The sequence below is a fragment of the Centruroides vittatus genome, unplaced genomic scaffold (assembly GCF_030686945.1).
Source record: "Centruroides vittatus isolate TY-2023 unplaced genomic scaffold, ASM3068694v2 contig_564, whole genome shotgun sequence".
NCBI classification, from domain to species: domain Eukaryota; kingdom Metazoa; phylum Arthropoda; class Arachnida; order Scorpiones; family Buthidae; genus Centruroides; species Centruroides vittatus.
Window position 1 is genome coordinate 2,013,478 of NW_027122335.1, and position 14,349 is coordinate 2,027,826.

The 14,349-nt window shown below is 32.2% G+C and overlaps 1 protein-coding gene across 1 annotated transcript in view; it reads left to right on the top strand.

The window, feature by feature from the left end:
- Positions 1 to 1,295: 1,295 nt before the first annotated feature.
- The window catches only part of mle (maleless), a 121,404-nt gene continuing 108,350 nt past the window's right edge, over positions 1,296 to 14,349 (top strand). The window contains exons 1-4 of the mRNA XM_067274812.1: positions 1,296 to 1,342; positions 1,425 to 1,543; positions 8,405 to 8,548; positions 11,696 to 11,896. Of these exons, the coding sequence (XP_067130913.1) occupies positions 1,430 to 1,543; positions 8,405 to 8,548; positions 11,696 to 11,896 (459 nt within the window). The 5' untranslated portion in view covers positions 1,296 to 1,342; positions 1,425 to 1,429. The remainder of the gene's footprint in view (positions 1,343 to 1,424; positions 1,544 to 8,404; positions 8,549 to 11,695; positions 11,897 to 14,349) is intronic.

A 14,349-nucleotide genomic window follows, 5' to 3' on the forward strand; every position in this document is an offset into this window, starting at 1 on the left:
AAAACCGACTGGCAATATAGGTGGTCCGTCTCTCATCACATACTGCCCACAATAGGTAAGAGGTGGTGAGAGACGGACCACCCTCCGAAAAATTCCTAGGGATTTTTCAACCCTTTCGAATTCGATCCCGGGTCCCCCAGGGCGGCAGGCTCTCAACCTTGACCACTCTGCCATCCGGCCCCAATCATGTAGAACTGGAAAATAGAGATTCTGAAAACGAAGATCCCAAAAAATTTTTCTACAGATTTTCTTAGTAAAAGTTTTGTAACGATAACCGAAATGCGTAGTGAATGATCTAGATTTTGAAAGGAGTGCAAAAGCAAAACGAGGCATTTTGGATGTGATCTTCTGCTACCGATATTTGCTTAAAAAAAGAAAAAAATGCGACAAATGAAACTACACGACTTCATTGAAAAAAATAATAATTTCAGAAAAGTCAGGACCTTCATCACAAAAAATGAACTTTACATTTCTGTGTGCATTTGTTTGTGTGTTATTTAACATATATTATTATGCAAATTAATATAAAAATAACTTAAAATTAAAGTAAAACCTGTTTATTTTTGGTCGCGTGTTCCCCTTTCCCTATTTACTCTATGTTAAAGTGATCTCGTTTAACTCTGTTTCGTTTAGCACTTTGTCGTCTAGAAACGTATCCCACGCTTTAAGAGGGGGTCTACTGTACTTGAAAAATTATCATTATCCCTTTCTTTTTTCTTGTAAGAATTTTTTTAAATAAATTTATTAAATAAATAGTAAAACTGATTATATTGGTAGCAGTTGAAAGGTCCGACGCAGGATGGCCGAGCGGTGAAGGTGGCAGCCTACCGCTCTGGGGGACCCGGGATCGAATCCGAGCGGGTCGAATAATCCCCAGGAATTTTTCGGGGGGTGGTCCGTTCGGATATGTCGGGCCCCGTCTCTCACCACCCGGTCGCCCCATTGTGGGCCTGGCCGAACCCATAATGGCCTACTAAAATAGGCCCTCTTAGTGCCCACAGGGCGGAAAGAGTTAAAAAAAAAAAAAAAAAAAAAAAAAAAAAAGGTCCGACGCAGGCATCGGGGCATACAAAATATATGCCCCGATCCACACACACACACACACACACACACACACATACAGTACACCCCTACTGCGCGTTCCAGACATTCCGTGACAATGATGAATCCTATTGTAAATAAAAATAATAATATACTGAATATTATACTGTATAAACATAAAATAAATATAAAATATTTTATATTGTTAATTTAAATAATAGCTAAGGGCGCCCCTAGTGGTCATTTTTGGCATACCGTGACAGAACCATCGACGACGAAACCCAGTTTTTAGCTTTATATAGTAGATATTTATAATTTAAAATCTTTATTAATGTATATGTAGATCTGTATATTTATCTTTAGTATTTTAAAATTATTTTTAGAAGAAATGGGTGATCAGACAAAATCCTTTTTATATGCATGGTGTGGAAAACAAAAAGTATCACCTCAGTATGATTCGAGAAATACCGGCCCCAAACATAGACAACGTTTTATATGTGAAGTAAGTATTTTTACAGTGATAAAAATTAATATTAACCTACACAAAAATAATCTTGGTTAATGTTATCTATGGTTCCAAAATGGCGGCTCGTCTTTGATTCAAGGGAACAGAAGAAAGAAAACAGTGGGGACGCACGTTCTAACCTAACCTAACCTAACCTAACCTAACCTAACCTATTCTAATAATTTGGTTGGTTATAATTGTGGTAATTTATTAGAATAGGTTAGGTTAGGTTAGAACGTTCATTCTCACTGTTTTCTTTCTTCTGTTCCTTTGAATCAGATCCGAGCCGCCATTTTGGAACCATAGGTAACATTAACCATAATGTTTAAATAAAATAGAAATTTTGTTTCTAGTACAGTCATACTATATATACAGCATATATGTGAAGCATTCATTTGTAGATATGTTTCTTTTTAGATTTGTAGTGTTGTTGAATTTTATCTTTTTTCCTATGGTAGTCAAAATGGCGGCTCGTCTCTGATTCCAGCAAACAGAAGAAAGGAAACAGTGGGGAGGCACGTTCTAACCTAACCTAACCTAACCTATTCTAATAATTTGGTTAGTAATTATGGTAATTTATTAGAATAGTTTAGGTTAGGTTAGAACCTGCATCTCCACTGTTTCCTTTCTTCTGTTTGCTGGAATCAGAGACAAGCCGCCATTTTGGCTACTATAAGTAAATTTAACTCATCTTTTTTTCTCTCAATTTGTTTTTAAGAAATTTTATTTATATACTTTCCTATGAAGCTGTTTCATTGTACATAGAAATATTAGCAGAAGTTCTACAGATTTCTTTCAAATACCCATAAATGTCTTAGCAAACTATTATGATGCCACTGCTTACAAGATCAATTTGTCATCAACAATGCCACAGCATATTAAACTTCATTCAGTTATTTTCATTTTGAAAATAGTAAATAAAATAATTTGATTATTAAGAACACATGATTAAAATAATGATGATATGCAACTGGTTAAGAGACATCAAAAGAAAACTTACAAAATTTATTGTCACTATGACCACTATGACAGAAGTAAATATTCAATGTATATAATTACCAACTAACATAACCATGTGCTGTTTTTGAACCTGTTTGATGGTTTATTGTGTATTACTGGTTACATTGGCTAGTATTATTATATATGGGGACTGATCTAAAAGTAATGAAACCACACACACAGATACAGATTGGTTTTAATTGATATTGTTTACGTGCTCCTTTTTAAAATCCGCTTGTGGGAGACGTGTAAGGCTGCTCTTCAAAACTACCTTCACAACTTTGATATACTATTGGGATGTATAGATTACTCCCTGTGGAATTTTGGACTTTGAGTATATATCTGAACTGAGGGGACCGAGATGAGTTCAATGGTATCCTACTTTTGAACTGGAGATGAAAAATAACAAAGTTATCATATTTAGGATTTCTTGCCTTTCACAATGTGTTCTATGCCATTTTAGAGTTTTTCACTAGGTGGCACTTTCTGATTCTTTAAATATATTGTTTCTATTAAAAAAGTATTTCATTATCTCATCATGTTTATTGATAATCAAACTTTAACAACTTACATTGCAATTGGGACTTGTGTCGCTCTCTCTGCTAAGCATATAGTGTGTTTAACAGGCAGTTCAGCAAGCCAGCCAAATATTCTAAAGACACATTGGCAAAGACTAAAGAAAACTGCCCACGTATAAGGCAAGAAAAGAAATTGTACACTCACCTTCAACAGAGGCAGATGTTGATCCATGGGCACACTGATCATCTGCATTTGGAGTAACTTCTTTTCACATGCTCCCGCACTCCTCGACCTCAGGCCCTCAGTTGCCGACTCGCTACTCGATCTCACTCGTGGTCGACTAGTACTATGCGCCACTTTCATGGCTTGTCCAAAAAACCTTACCTATCCCTCCGGGAGGTGATTATCACTAGTTAGGCTAATAGAAAACTTTTTATTTCATTTCAATCGATATTCAAGGCTGCAAGTCCACACATGGTTGGATTAAATACATTACCATGGAAAACTATAAAATGGTGTAGAATGCATTGTGAAAGGCAATAAATCGTAAATATGATAACTTTGTTATTTTTCATCTCCGGTCCAAAAGTAGAGTGTCGTTGAACTCGTCTCGGTCCCCTCAGTTCAGATATATACTCAAAGTCCCAAAATTCTACAGCGAATAATCTATACAACAGCCCACTATTGATTAGTGATGAAATGATAGCTATGTAATAATTTCTTGAGTTCATGAAAAGCCAGAAGTTGCTTGGGGCATAATCTAAGTAATTACACCTAAAATGATGTGGAGAGCTGTGCCAAAGGCAAAACTGTGTCTGTCTCCATAAAAAATTGAAAATCAAGTTGTAAACTTATCATACTTTAAGTATCCTTTATGCCACTCAATGTTCTGTAATAATTACAGAATGTTTTTATGCTAGATATTAGGTGATATTGATGAAGGATACTAATTAGGTATGATGACAAGTTGACAAGTGTACAACTTGATTTTTAAATTTTTTTTTTTTTTTGATAGATTCTTTCACCTTTGGACAATATAGCTGTGTCAATAAGATGATTAAGAAAAGTTAGTACTGCACTTATGTTAATTATTTTAATATTCTATTATAGAATGTTACATAATCATTGTCTTTAATGTTTCACTTGTTCAATTTGTCTTTTGTTTTGATTGAGCCTGGAGAAAGTCATTGAATGTGGCCAAAAAATTGGTGTTTAATTTTAAAGTAATTGTAGAAATGTTAAGATTGTAATTATTTAGTTTGTTTTTTGAATTTTTATCCTGTCAGATTTTCTTCTCATACAAGATCAAGATTATAGAAAGAATTTGGGATAATCTATATGTTACATTTGTTCAGAACATCTTGCTTCTTGTGGGTAATATATGAACTTGTGATGTTGTCTTACGTAATTGTACTATCAAAGAGTACACGAAAATTTAAATTTTCTTTCTTTTCTGACTTATAGAGGGCTAAAAAATAATTTAACTCTAAACCAGTGGTGTGCCATCCTTGGAAGCGGTGGAAGTGCCGCTTCCCTTGTATTTTCTAAAATATAAATTTTCATATTTTAACATAGTTTGAATTAATTAAAATTAATATTTTATTATAATTGCATTATGTATCTTATTACAAGTTTCTATACTACATTTGAAAAAATGATAAGATTACTATTGTATATTAGAATATCAGTGGTGGAATGGAAGTGCTGTATTGTCGAAACTGGGTCAGCTTCCAAGCAGCCAAATTATATGCATTTGTGCATGTGCTTTACAGAGCACCAACCTCACACAGTTTAGCTGGTGGAAGCTACACACATATAATGCTTCCAATGTTTCTATCCAGGACCGGTTCTGGGCTGTTAGCTGCCTGTCTGCTAGATATTCAGCCGCCCTCACCTGATTATGTGAATCATGAGTAGACTAGATTTATAACTTAACCCAACCGATAGGAGTTTACTGGTATGTTTTTATGATAGTGCTATATAGTTGACAGGAGTTTTAAAAAAATCCATTAAAATATTTGTTATATTTATTCTGCTCTCCCATCTTATATTATTCATGGATTTTAATGTTAAACCAGTGATATTACGATTTAGTATGTCTCATTTATAAGGGAATGCAGAAAAATCATGTACAATTCTTGTATAATGTTAAAAAATTAACTGTTACTTTGGCAGCATCATTTACAACCAAATTTAATGGATGAGACGTACAAGGTACAAAAAAAGCTCTAGAATTTATTTTCCTTAAATTTACAATTTATGTATCCATTGTCATAAAAGTTTGTCTTTTCACTGAAAGACGCCAAAAAACAGTTAATTTAGAGAAAAATTTATTAGTTTAAAATAACATAGGTGAAAGTCGTTTGTAGTCAGAGACCCATTGTTTATATCTATGTTTATATCTAATGTATATAACCATATGTTTATATCTGTGAGGCAGAAACCATAAATCGCGGAAGGAAGTCGTCCTATAATTGGTGGAAGATCGAATTCATCTTCAATTTTCATCTTTCTCGCGCTCCAGGTAGGAGTCTCGTTACACTTATTAATGAGGGACTAGACACTCGGGAAGCGTGACTGAGGGAGAACAACCAATCAAAACGGACGAAAGAAAGAATGGAGATTGATATAATTCCTAACTGAGGACACCTCACACTCGGTTAATGTTCCGAATAACCAAAATGCCGTGTATTAACGCACAAAAAAAAGCAGTTTCTTGTCTATTTTGCCAACCTGTAACCTTGCCACTTCAGACTTCGTCTGTAGGCGTCGGTGACACGGTCTAAGTCTCCCCACCTGTCTTTCGGACTTGTCAACGTCATTGCCCCGGGGCCACCTTCGATAGACAATTAAAGAACCTCGTAAAGAACGTAGGACGTCTGAACAGCTGATTGTCCTAAAGCATACTATTTTGTACATAGTGTAAGTTTATTTTATGTTAAAATAAATGGTTTTTGTTAGATACTTGTCATCTTTGTCTTCTCTGCCACCACTCGCATACAAATGGACCCTAGATCACCACTGACAAGCAATTAATTGATCGCCCCTGGAAGTTGGCTTCTTATAAAACACAGCTTTCCTATCATCAAATGTCATGGCATGCTGCTGCTCTAAACCATTTGTTAAAAAATGAAATAGAATTTTTAAAAGTTAAAAAGTCAAACAAGTTTTTTTGTACAGAGAAAATACTTTTTTTATTACGTGATATTTATCCCTGATGTTGCAAATTGAAGCCCCATTTCAGCTGTAGTCATTTTTGAACATGCTGCCACCAAGCAATGCAAGACATTTATGTAATATGGCTGTTTACAGTATTACTATTTCCAAAGCATGCTGGTAAACAATATTCTCATGATCAAAGAATACAATAATCATCACCCTACCTTCCAACTTACAGCCTTTGCTTGTTTTGGAGGTGATGAAGAAGAATGTTTCCATTCACTGTTTTGGTGTGTGATCATAATGATATAGCCATGCTTAATCTACTGTGATAATGGTTTTTAGAAAGTTTTCATCTTGTGTGAAGTCTGGCTTTTAGTTTTGTGAACATATCCACTCAGTGCTACATTTGCCCTGATGTAAACAGTTTTAGAATACAACAAGCCAAAATGCAAATAAGGCCTAAATGTGTATTAATGATTGCTTGTATTCTTTTGTAGAAATTCCTAGAGTTGTTTGCAGTTCCTATAATGCTGTTCTATAATCTTCTTTGATGATGGCTGCAGTTGTGTTAATCAGCAATTCTTTTTTATGTTGAAAGTCTCCCTTTACATAAACGATCTACACTTTTACTTTCCCTTCTTTGTTGAATACCTTGCCTGTGAAAAACACCTTCTTGTGCTATTGGTTTATCTTGAAAAGCCTAATATAACACAGCAAATGTTTCTGATGTTAATTTCTCTAAACACAAAATTTAATTGCATAACACTGTTTCAATTATGCTTCTGTCTCAAACAATTTATTCACTGTCTTGGATACAAAGCACAGTGAAACTATGCTTAATCACTCAACATATAAGAACCAGGACCTGTAGCTCCATTTCTGTAATTTTTTTCATTAGAATATATAATACTTTGTTCTGCATTTCTGGGCTTTTATGTTGCACCTGTAGAGGCATTAGTTTTGTTATTTTTTGATCAGCATTTGTATATAATAATCAGAAATTCTGAAAAATTGGAGCTTGATATAGTTATAACATAACATACTTTATGTAAACATACTTTATGTAAACAATTATTTTGTGTATTTTATGAATAAAAACTTAAGATTTTTTGTTACTGAAATATGAAATAACTTTTATGTGCTGATATATTTTATTTCCAAGATAATGCAGTTAGTATAGAGAGATTTATATATGCTTTGACTTGTTTTTTTGTAATTTGTTTTATCATATGTTTAATAAGAAATTGGGAATATAAGCTTAGATTTGAAAAATATGGTGTTAAGATATACAGTAATACCTCAGTTTTTGCTGACTTTGGTTATTGTTGGTTTTGGTTTTCATTGATTTTTTTTTTTTTTTTTTGTTGTGAAAAATTTGTCTTGGTTTTTGTTGGTTGCCTTGGATTTTACGCGATGTTACGAGGGCATGCTGACAAAGCATGCCCTCGTAACATCGCTGCTAATTTTGTGAAAACAAAGGATGATGCACGCGTTTTCCTTCTCGTTGTGGCATTGTTTCTCGTTATGTGAGCATTACCTCGTACATCTAGCGAAACAATTCCATTGCTTTCCTTTCCTTTTAGCTTCATCATGGGAACAAAGAAAGTTTCCAGAGCCAACAGCCCTTCGAAGAAGAAGGCCACAAAAATGATTGAGTTGAAGAAGGAAATCATTGAAAGATACGAGAGCGGCATTAAGATTGCTGAAATTGGCTGCATGTACGGGAAGTCGACATATGAAAAGTTCCATTGTTGCAATAAAGGAGGCTAATATAATGAAAGGCATGAATGTGTAATGAAACAGAGATTTGCAAACAATTGAAGATGTTGAACAGATGCCATGTTAAATGTTCATTTATTCTTTACATTAGTCTTTTATATTCCTTTTATACTAATTTCTTTTTGTTTTTAGTATTAAACACTACATTTATTCTTTATAAAATGTGTTTTTGGTATGTATTATGGAGTGTCTAGAACAAATTAATTAGATTTACATTGATTCATATGGAAATAATTGCCTCGGTTTCTGTTGGTTTCGGATTTCACTGATTGTTTTTGGATGTGACGAAAACTGAGGCATTACTGTATAATTTATTGTGTGTGTATAATATGATTGTAGAAAGTCTATTTTTGCATTGGTGTTTCAAAATTAAATATATTTTTTCTTATTTTTATGTAGGTGCGTGTTGAAGGCTATGATTATGTAGGTGTGGGCAATTCTACAAATAAAAAAGATGCTCAAACTAATGCTGCCAGAGATTTCTTATTATATCTGGTGCGAATAGGAAAACTCACTAAAGATGAAGTACCTGTAGAAATACCTGTAAGTATAAGTAAATTATATATTTTTTAAAACTTTTGTACAGAAAATTCTGATCTGTTTTTTCTTGGCTATGTTAGTATATTTATAATTTCAATATGTTTTATTATATTATCATTAATATGCAATATGCAATATGTTTTATTATATTATCATTAATATGCAATATGTTTTATTATATTATCATTAATATGAAACAAAATTGTTTTATTAGAGCTAAGAAATTTACCTGGCTTGCCTAGTGTTTTTTAGATTAAAATATTCTTTCTTCAATAAGGATTAAACATCTTGAAAATAGATTTGAAACTGTACTGAAATACAGTTTAACTGAAGATCTTATTGGAACAGCTACTTTTCATCAGGATTTGCTTAGTGTTAAATCTGGACTTCTATTGTGAATCAAAATGAATGAATAGTCAAGGACAGTGTGCCAACAATGTGATCTCTATTTACAACTATTTGCTTGAGAAGAACTCAATATAATTGTTATCTGTTATAATCTGTTTTCTTTTATCTCTCTCTCATTTACAAGATGAAATATTTGATACAATGATACGATGAGTGTTGATTGATAATTACAAGAAAAAAATATTCTAATTAGATGTATGATGACACTGAAATTTCCATATACTTATATTAGATGGCATATAAGTTCTGGTCTCCATTTTCTTTGTTTCATTCCCATTGTCTTGTTTACAGTACAGCCAAGTTACTACCCCCAGTTAATCATCTCCTGCATTTTTACTGGTGACCACAGTTTTAGTAATTAATAATTGTTTGTCTATTTCTTTGTAGCTTTTCATAGTAAACAAGATGATGTCTGCTATTTTCTTATAGCTTAGTTTTGAATGCTCGAACAATAAAAAAATATGCCTAAATGTGTATCCACCACTGTAGACTGCACCACTTGCATAAATACATTTGAAATTTTTCCAGAACTTATTGGCGTACTAGGCACACTAAAAATACTTCTTAAAATATTTTTCAGTTATCCCTAGCAAAATTATTTTTGTTCATGGATTTGACAAACACAATAAACATCAAAGAAAGGAAAACATTCATTTTAAACAAATGTTTCAAATTCTTTATTAATGTTGGGATATCTTTAACTTGTAATCTTATGTTGATTTGTTAAATAGGTTGAAAACATATGTTTAAAACACAATCATTCACAAATATAAACATTGGTTAACCTGATTTTTAGATTAATGCTAAATGATTGCTGGATTATATTGGGCTACTGTTAATAATTAAATGTCAAGTAATTTGGTCTAGAGATAGGCATTAGGTGCCATTTCTTGATAAACTTAATAATTAATTTAGAAGATTCTAGAAGAAAAGAATTGGCCTGAAGCAAGACTCAAACCCACAACTCCCACTTGCCATGCAGACATGTCGCCAGTTATGCTACCTGGACATTCAGCTGAACTTTGCTTCCAGAACTTTTAATTTAGATATAACCATACTGATTACTCACAGTGCTGACTGGGGAGACTTCAATGCTTACAGCTTGTAACTGTACCATTCTGTGGTGAAATGATAACTGGCTGAGTAACATGGTGGAAGTTATAGACCATAGGCACTGAAGTTCCCATTTGATGCCATGAGTAACTAGTATGGTTATATGCAAATTAATATATCTTGAACTGAAGATTGGTCAGATGTCTGGGTAGAGGCTGGATGGCCGAGCGGTCAAGGTGGCAGCTTACCACTCTGGGGGACCTGGGTTCAAATCCCAACGGGTCAAAAAATCCCTAGGAATTTTTTGGGGGTGGTCTGTCCGGATATGTCGGGCCCCGTCCCTCACCACCTGGTCACCCCATTGTGGGCCTGGCTGAACCCATAATGGCTTGCAAAAAGAGGCCCTCTTAGTGCCCACAGAGCAGAAAGAGTTAAAAAAAAAAGATGTCTGGGTAGTGTAACTGACAACACATGCATGGCAAGCAGGAGTTTGGGTTTGAGTCTCATTTTGGACTGATACTTTTCTTTTAGAAGAAAATAATATAATTATTAAATTTGTCAAGAGATGGTGCTTAACACTTAACTCTAGACCAAATTAGTTGATATTTAATTATTAATAGTAGCATTAATATAGCTTGATATAATTTGGAAATTGTTTGGCTATAATCATTCACTGTTAAGATGGTTTTGATTATGAATATTGAAATAAACCATATACAGTAATACCCCGAACTTACGTGATAGGTGGGACCAAGCGATAACCGTATAAGTCGGGGTATAATTTTACATATAAATACATACAAATTATTTTTAATTGGAGCCAGAGACTAAAGAAAACAATAATTTAGAAAAAAATGTTTAATAAAATCTTAGATAATACATATGTATAACAAATGATATTATTAAAATTGTAAACCGAAGTTATTTTGATGTAGAAGGCTTCATAAAATCTAACAAATTCGTCTGACGGCTCAAAGATTGTTTTTTTCTTCCTCAAAATTTCCTCGTAGCATGCTAATAATTTTTCTATTTTTTGTTTTGTAGAAGAAATGTGCTCTTCGTTGGAGTTTATATTTTCTAAAATTTGTAACCCCTTTTCATTTTTGTATCGAAGTCTTTAATAATGTTAACTTTACATTCCAAAGATAAAGTTTTTCTTTTCTTGTTTGGTGCAGAAGAATCAGTTCTACTTTGTTTGGATGACATAGTAGAGTCTCTCAAGTCTCTGTAGATATAAAAAACACAGAAAAAAATTGTAGCTATGCATCAATTTCGCACAACACATCCGAACATGTAAGCTGAACAATAGTGTGGTGGGAGTAAGTAATCAAGAGTTGCGTGGCGCTCAAACAAAAGATGAATTGTTGAGATTTGAAAAATCGTGTAACTCCGGATTCACATAAGTCGGGGTAGCGTAAGTCGAGGTATTACTGTATGTTAAAAGTATGCTGTTAAATATGAATATAAAGTAAAATAAAAAATGTGAAAAAAAAATATTTAAATGGATTGTTGATTTAAACTTTCAAGAAAACTGATAATTTTTTAAAATTGTATTTTTAAATAAAGATGATTGCTGAACATAATTGAACTGAAAATTTTATAAAGTGGCTATTTAATTTAATTACTTAAATTACTTTTTTTATTATTTTAATACAACTACCTAACATGGCATTTATCTTTATATAACAGTCTCAAACATCTGAAGATAATCTGGATGGATCAGGTGCTGGTTCTTTACCTCCAGGTGTTGCTCCTCCTCCTCATGAAACTCTTGGTAATGAGTTTACTATTAAAAAGGAGGCTGATACGATTGGTAATTATCTTCCATATCAACAAGGACCTCCACCAGAGTATTTAGACAGAGTAGCAGAAAAACGAAGACTAGAAGAGGTTTGTGTGAACTTTTATTTATTTTTAAATGAATGAGATTTATATATGTGATATGTTTATATTTTTTTTATTGCTTGAATAGTTCATGTTCAGATAGCTTTTATATACCGTATTTTACGGACTATAAGACACTACAGACTATAAGACGCACCTTAATTTTTAAGCAATTTTTAAAAAAAAAAATACCTATAAGACGCACCTGAATTTTGGAGGAAATTTTTTGAAGAAAAAAATGCGTCTTATAGTCCGTAAAATACAGTAATCCAATGATAAACATATTGTATTTAAAACCTGAATATTTCACTTCTCTTCTGTTTCTTCTTTTCTTGTTTAATAAAAGAGTAGAGAAAAATGACTAAATTTTTGTATTTTTTGACACTATGGATAATTTTATCTAGTGGTTTTTAAAGTTATATGCTCCACAGACCACTTAAAATGAGTCACAGATGAGCTACTGCTCATCTTAGCTTCCTCTTTATTTCTTATCCTATAAAAATCATCTTAGATGCATGCCAAAATATTTTGCACATTGAGAAATCTAACATAAGTGATACATTAAAATATTTTCTCTGTTTAAACAGCATATACTTGCATTGTAGAAAATGTCTAGGTTATTTTGCAGATCATCTAGTATATGCTCATTGACCTGTGACCATTAATAGTCTGTGGACCATACTTTAAGTACTATACCCTTGTCTATCTTTACATTTATGATAAAATGATAAATAAGAAAATAAAATTAAAATATTTTCAATCTGAAAATCATTAGAGTATCAACTATTCTTTATTATTTATCAATTTATTTAATTTAACTTATTTAATAAGTCTCATTTTTGATTACATTAAGTAATTACTGAAATGGCTATTAAAACTGTTTTACAATGTTTTTTAACCTTATAGCCTGATAAAGAAATCTAGCTCTTTGTTTGATATTTGAAGTAATTTTTGGGTTGGTTGCATTTAATACATCAATGTTTTTCAATAACTGATTTAGTCCCTCTAAAATTGATATGTTGACTATAGAATATTTTTCAATAAATAATCATTTTTTTAATATATGTAAAATATTCAAAATTGAGAGTATTTTTTCTTACAAGGGGAGGGCACGACCTGGGAAATTCACTTTGGGATGAGACTTGGTATATAGGTAGTACTCCTTTAGGATGTTCAATCCTCAAAACAAGAAAGTGCAATGGCCGGCCAATTTTAAGAAAAAGGCTTTAAAAATTCGAGCTCAGCTTATGTACTAATAAGTTTCGCTAGGTCAGCAGCTGCTGAGCAGTTCAGTTGACATCGTTCTTGGCTACCGCAAAGTCGTTCAGGGTTCAAATCTCGGTCTCGATTAGTATTTTTGTTTTTCTTTCTAAAAATTTTTTAAAATAAGCATTTTGAATATATATAAATATTAAAATTTTATTACAATAAATAATTTCATTTAAAAAAAATGTTTAACACTTATTAATTATATTGTATTATTATAATTAAAATGACATGTAATAAGTGTATTAATAATCATCATCATCAACTGTTGGTAAACTGATAGTATCTTCATTCACAGACATTTTACTGTAAAATATTGAAACTATTTGTATTATGGTGTGATATATTATGAAACCCTATGATCTCTTCGAAATCCAAAAGTAAACTGACACTCCAAATATCAGGTCAGTCCATAAGTCCATGCGCATTTTTATGACCCTGAGAAAAATCTTGTTTTGCTGTTGAAAATGTCAGTCTAATGTGATACTTTTCACACTGAAGTGTTAAATTGGATCTCATTTATATAATGCTGTTGGAATTGAAACATTTTAGTTGTTTATTTTTGTTAAAATGGAAGTAAAGGATGAATATAAAAGACATGTTTTATACTTTTTATTTTTAAGTGGTGAGAATTAATAAGAGTAGTAACCTTCGAAAAATTTGATACAATAGAATAATAAATGAAAACTGTTGTTCCATAACTAATTATTTATAACTATTATTATTAATTATTTTGTATTATTATAATTAAAATGACATGTAATATGTGTTAAACATTTTTTTAAATGAAATTATTTATTATAATAAAATTTTAATATTTTATATATATTCAAAATGCTTATTTTAAAAAATTTTTAGAAAGAAAAAAAAAATACTAATCGAGACCGAGATTTGAACCCTGAACGACTTGGCAGTAGCCAAGAACGATGTCAACTGAGCTGCTCAGCAGCTGCTGACCTAGTGAAACTTATTAGTACATAAGCTGAGCTCTAATTTTTAAAGGCCTTTTTCTTAAAATTGGCTGGCCATTGCACTTTCTTGTTTTGAGGATTGAACATCCTAAAGGAGTACTACCAATATACCAAGTCTCATCTCAAAGTTAATTTCCCAGGTCATGCCCTCCCCTTGTTAGATTAGAATTACAGTTGATTAGTATTTTAAAAGGTCTTGACTATATTTCAAATATGGTAATC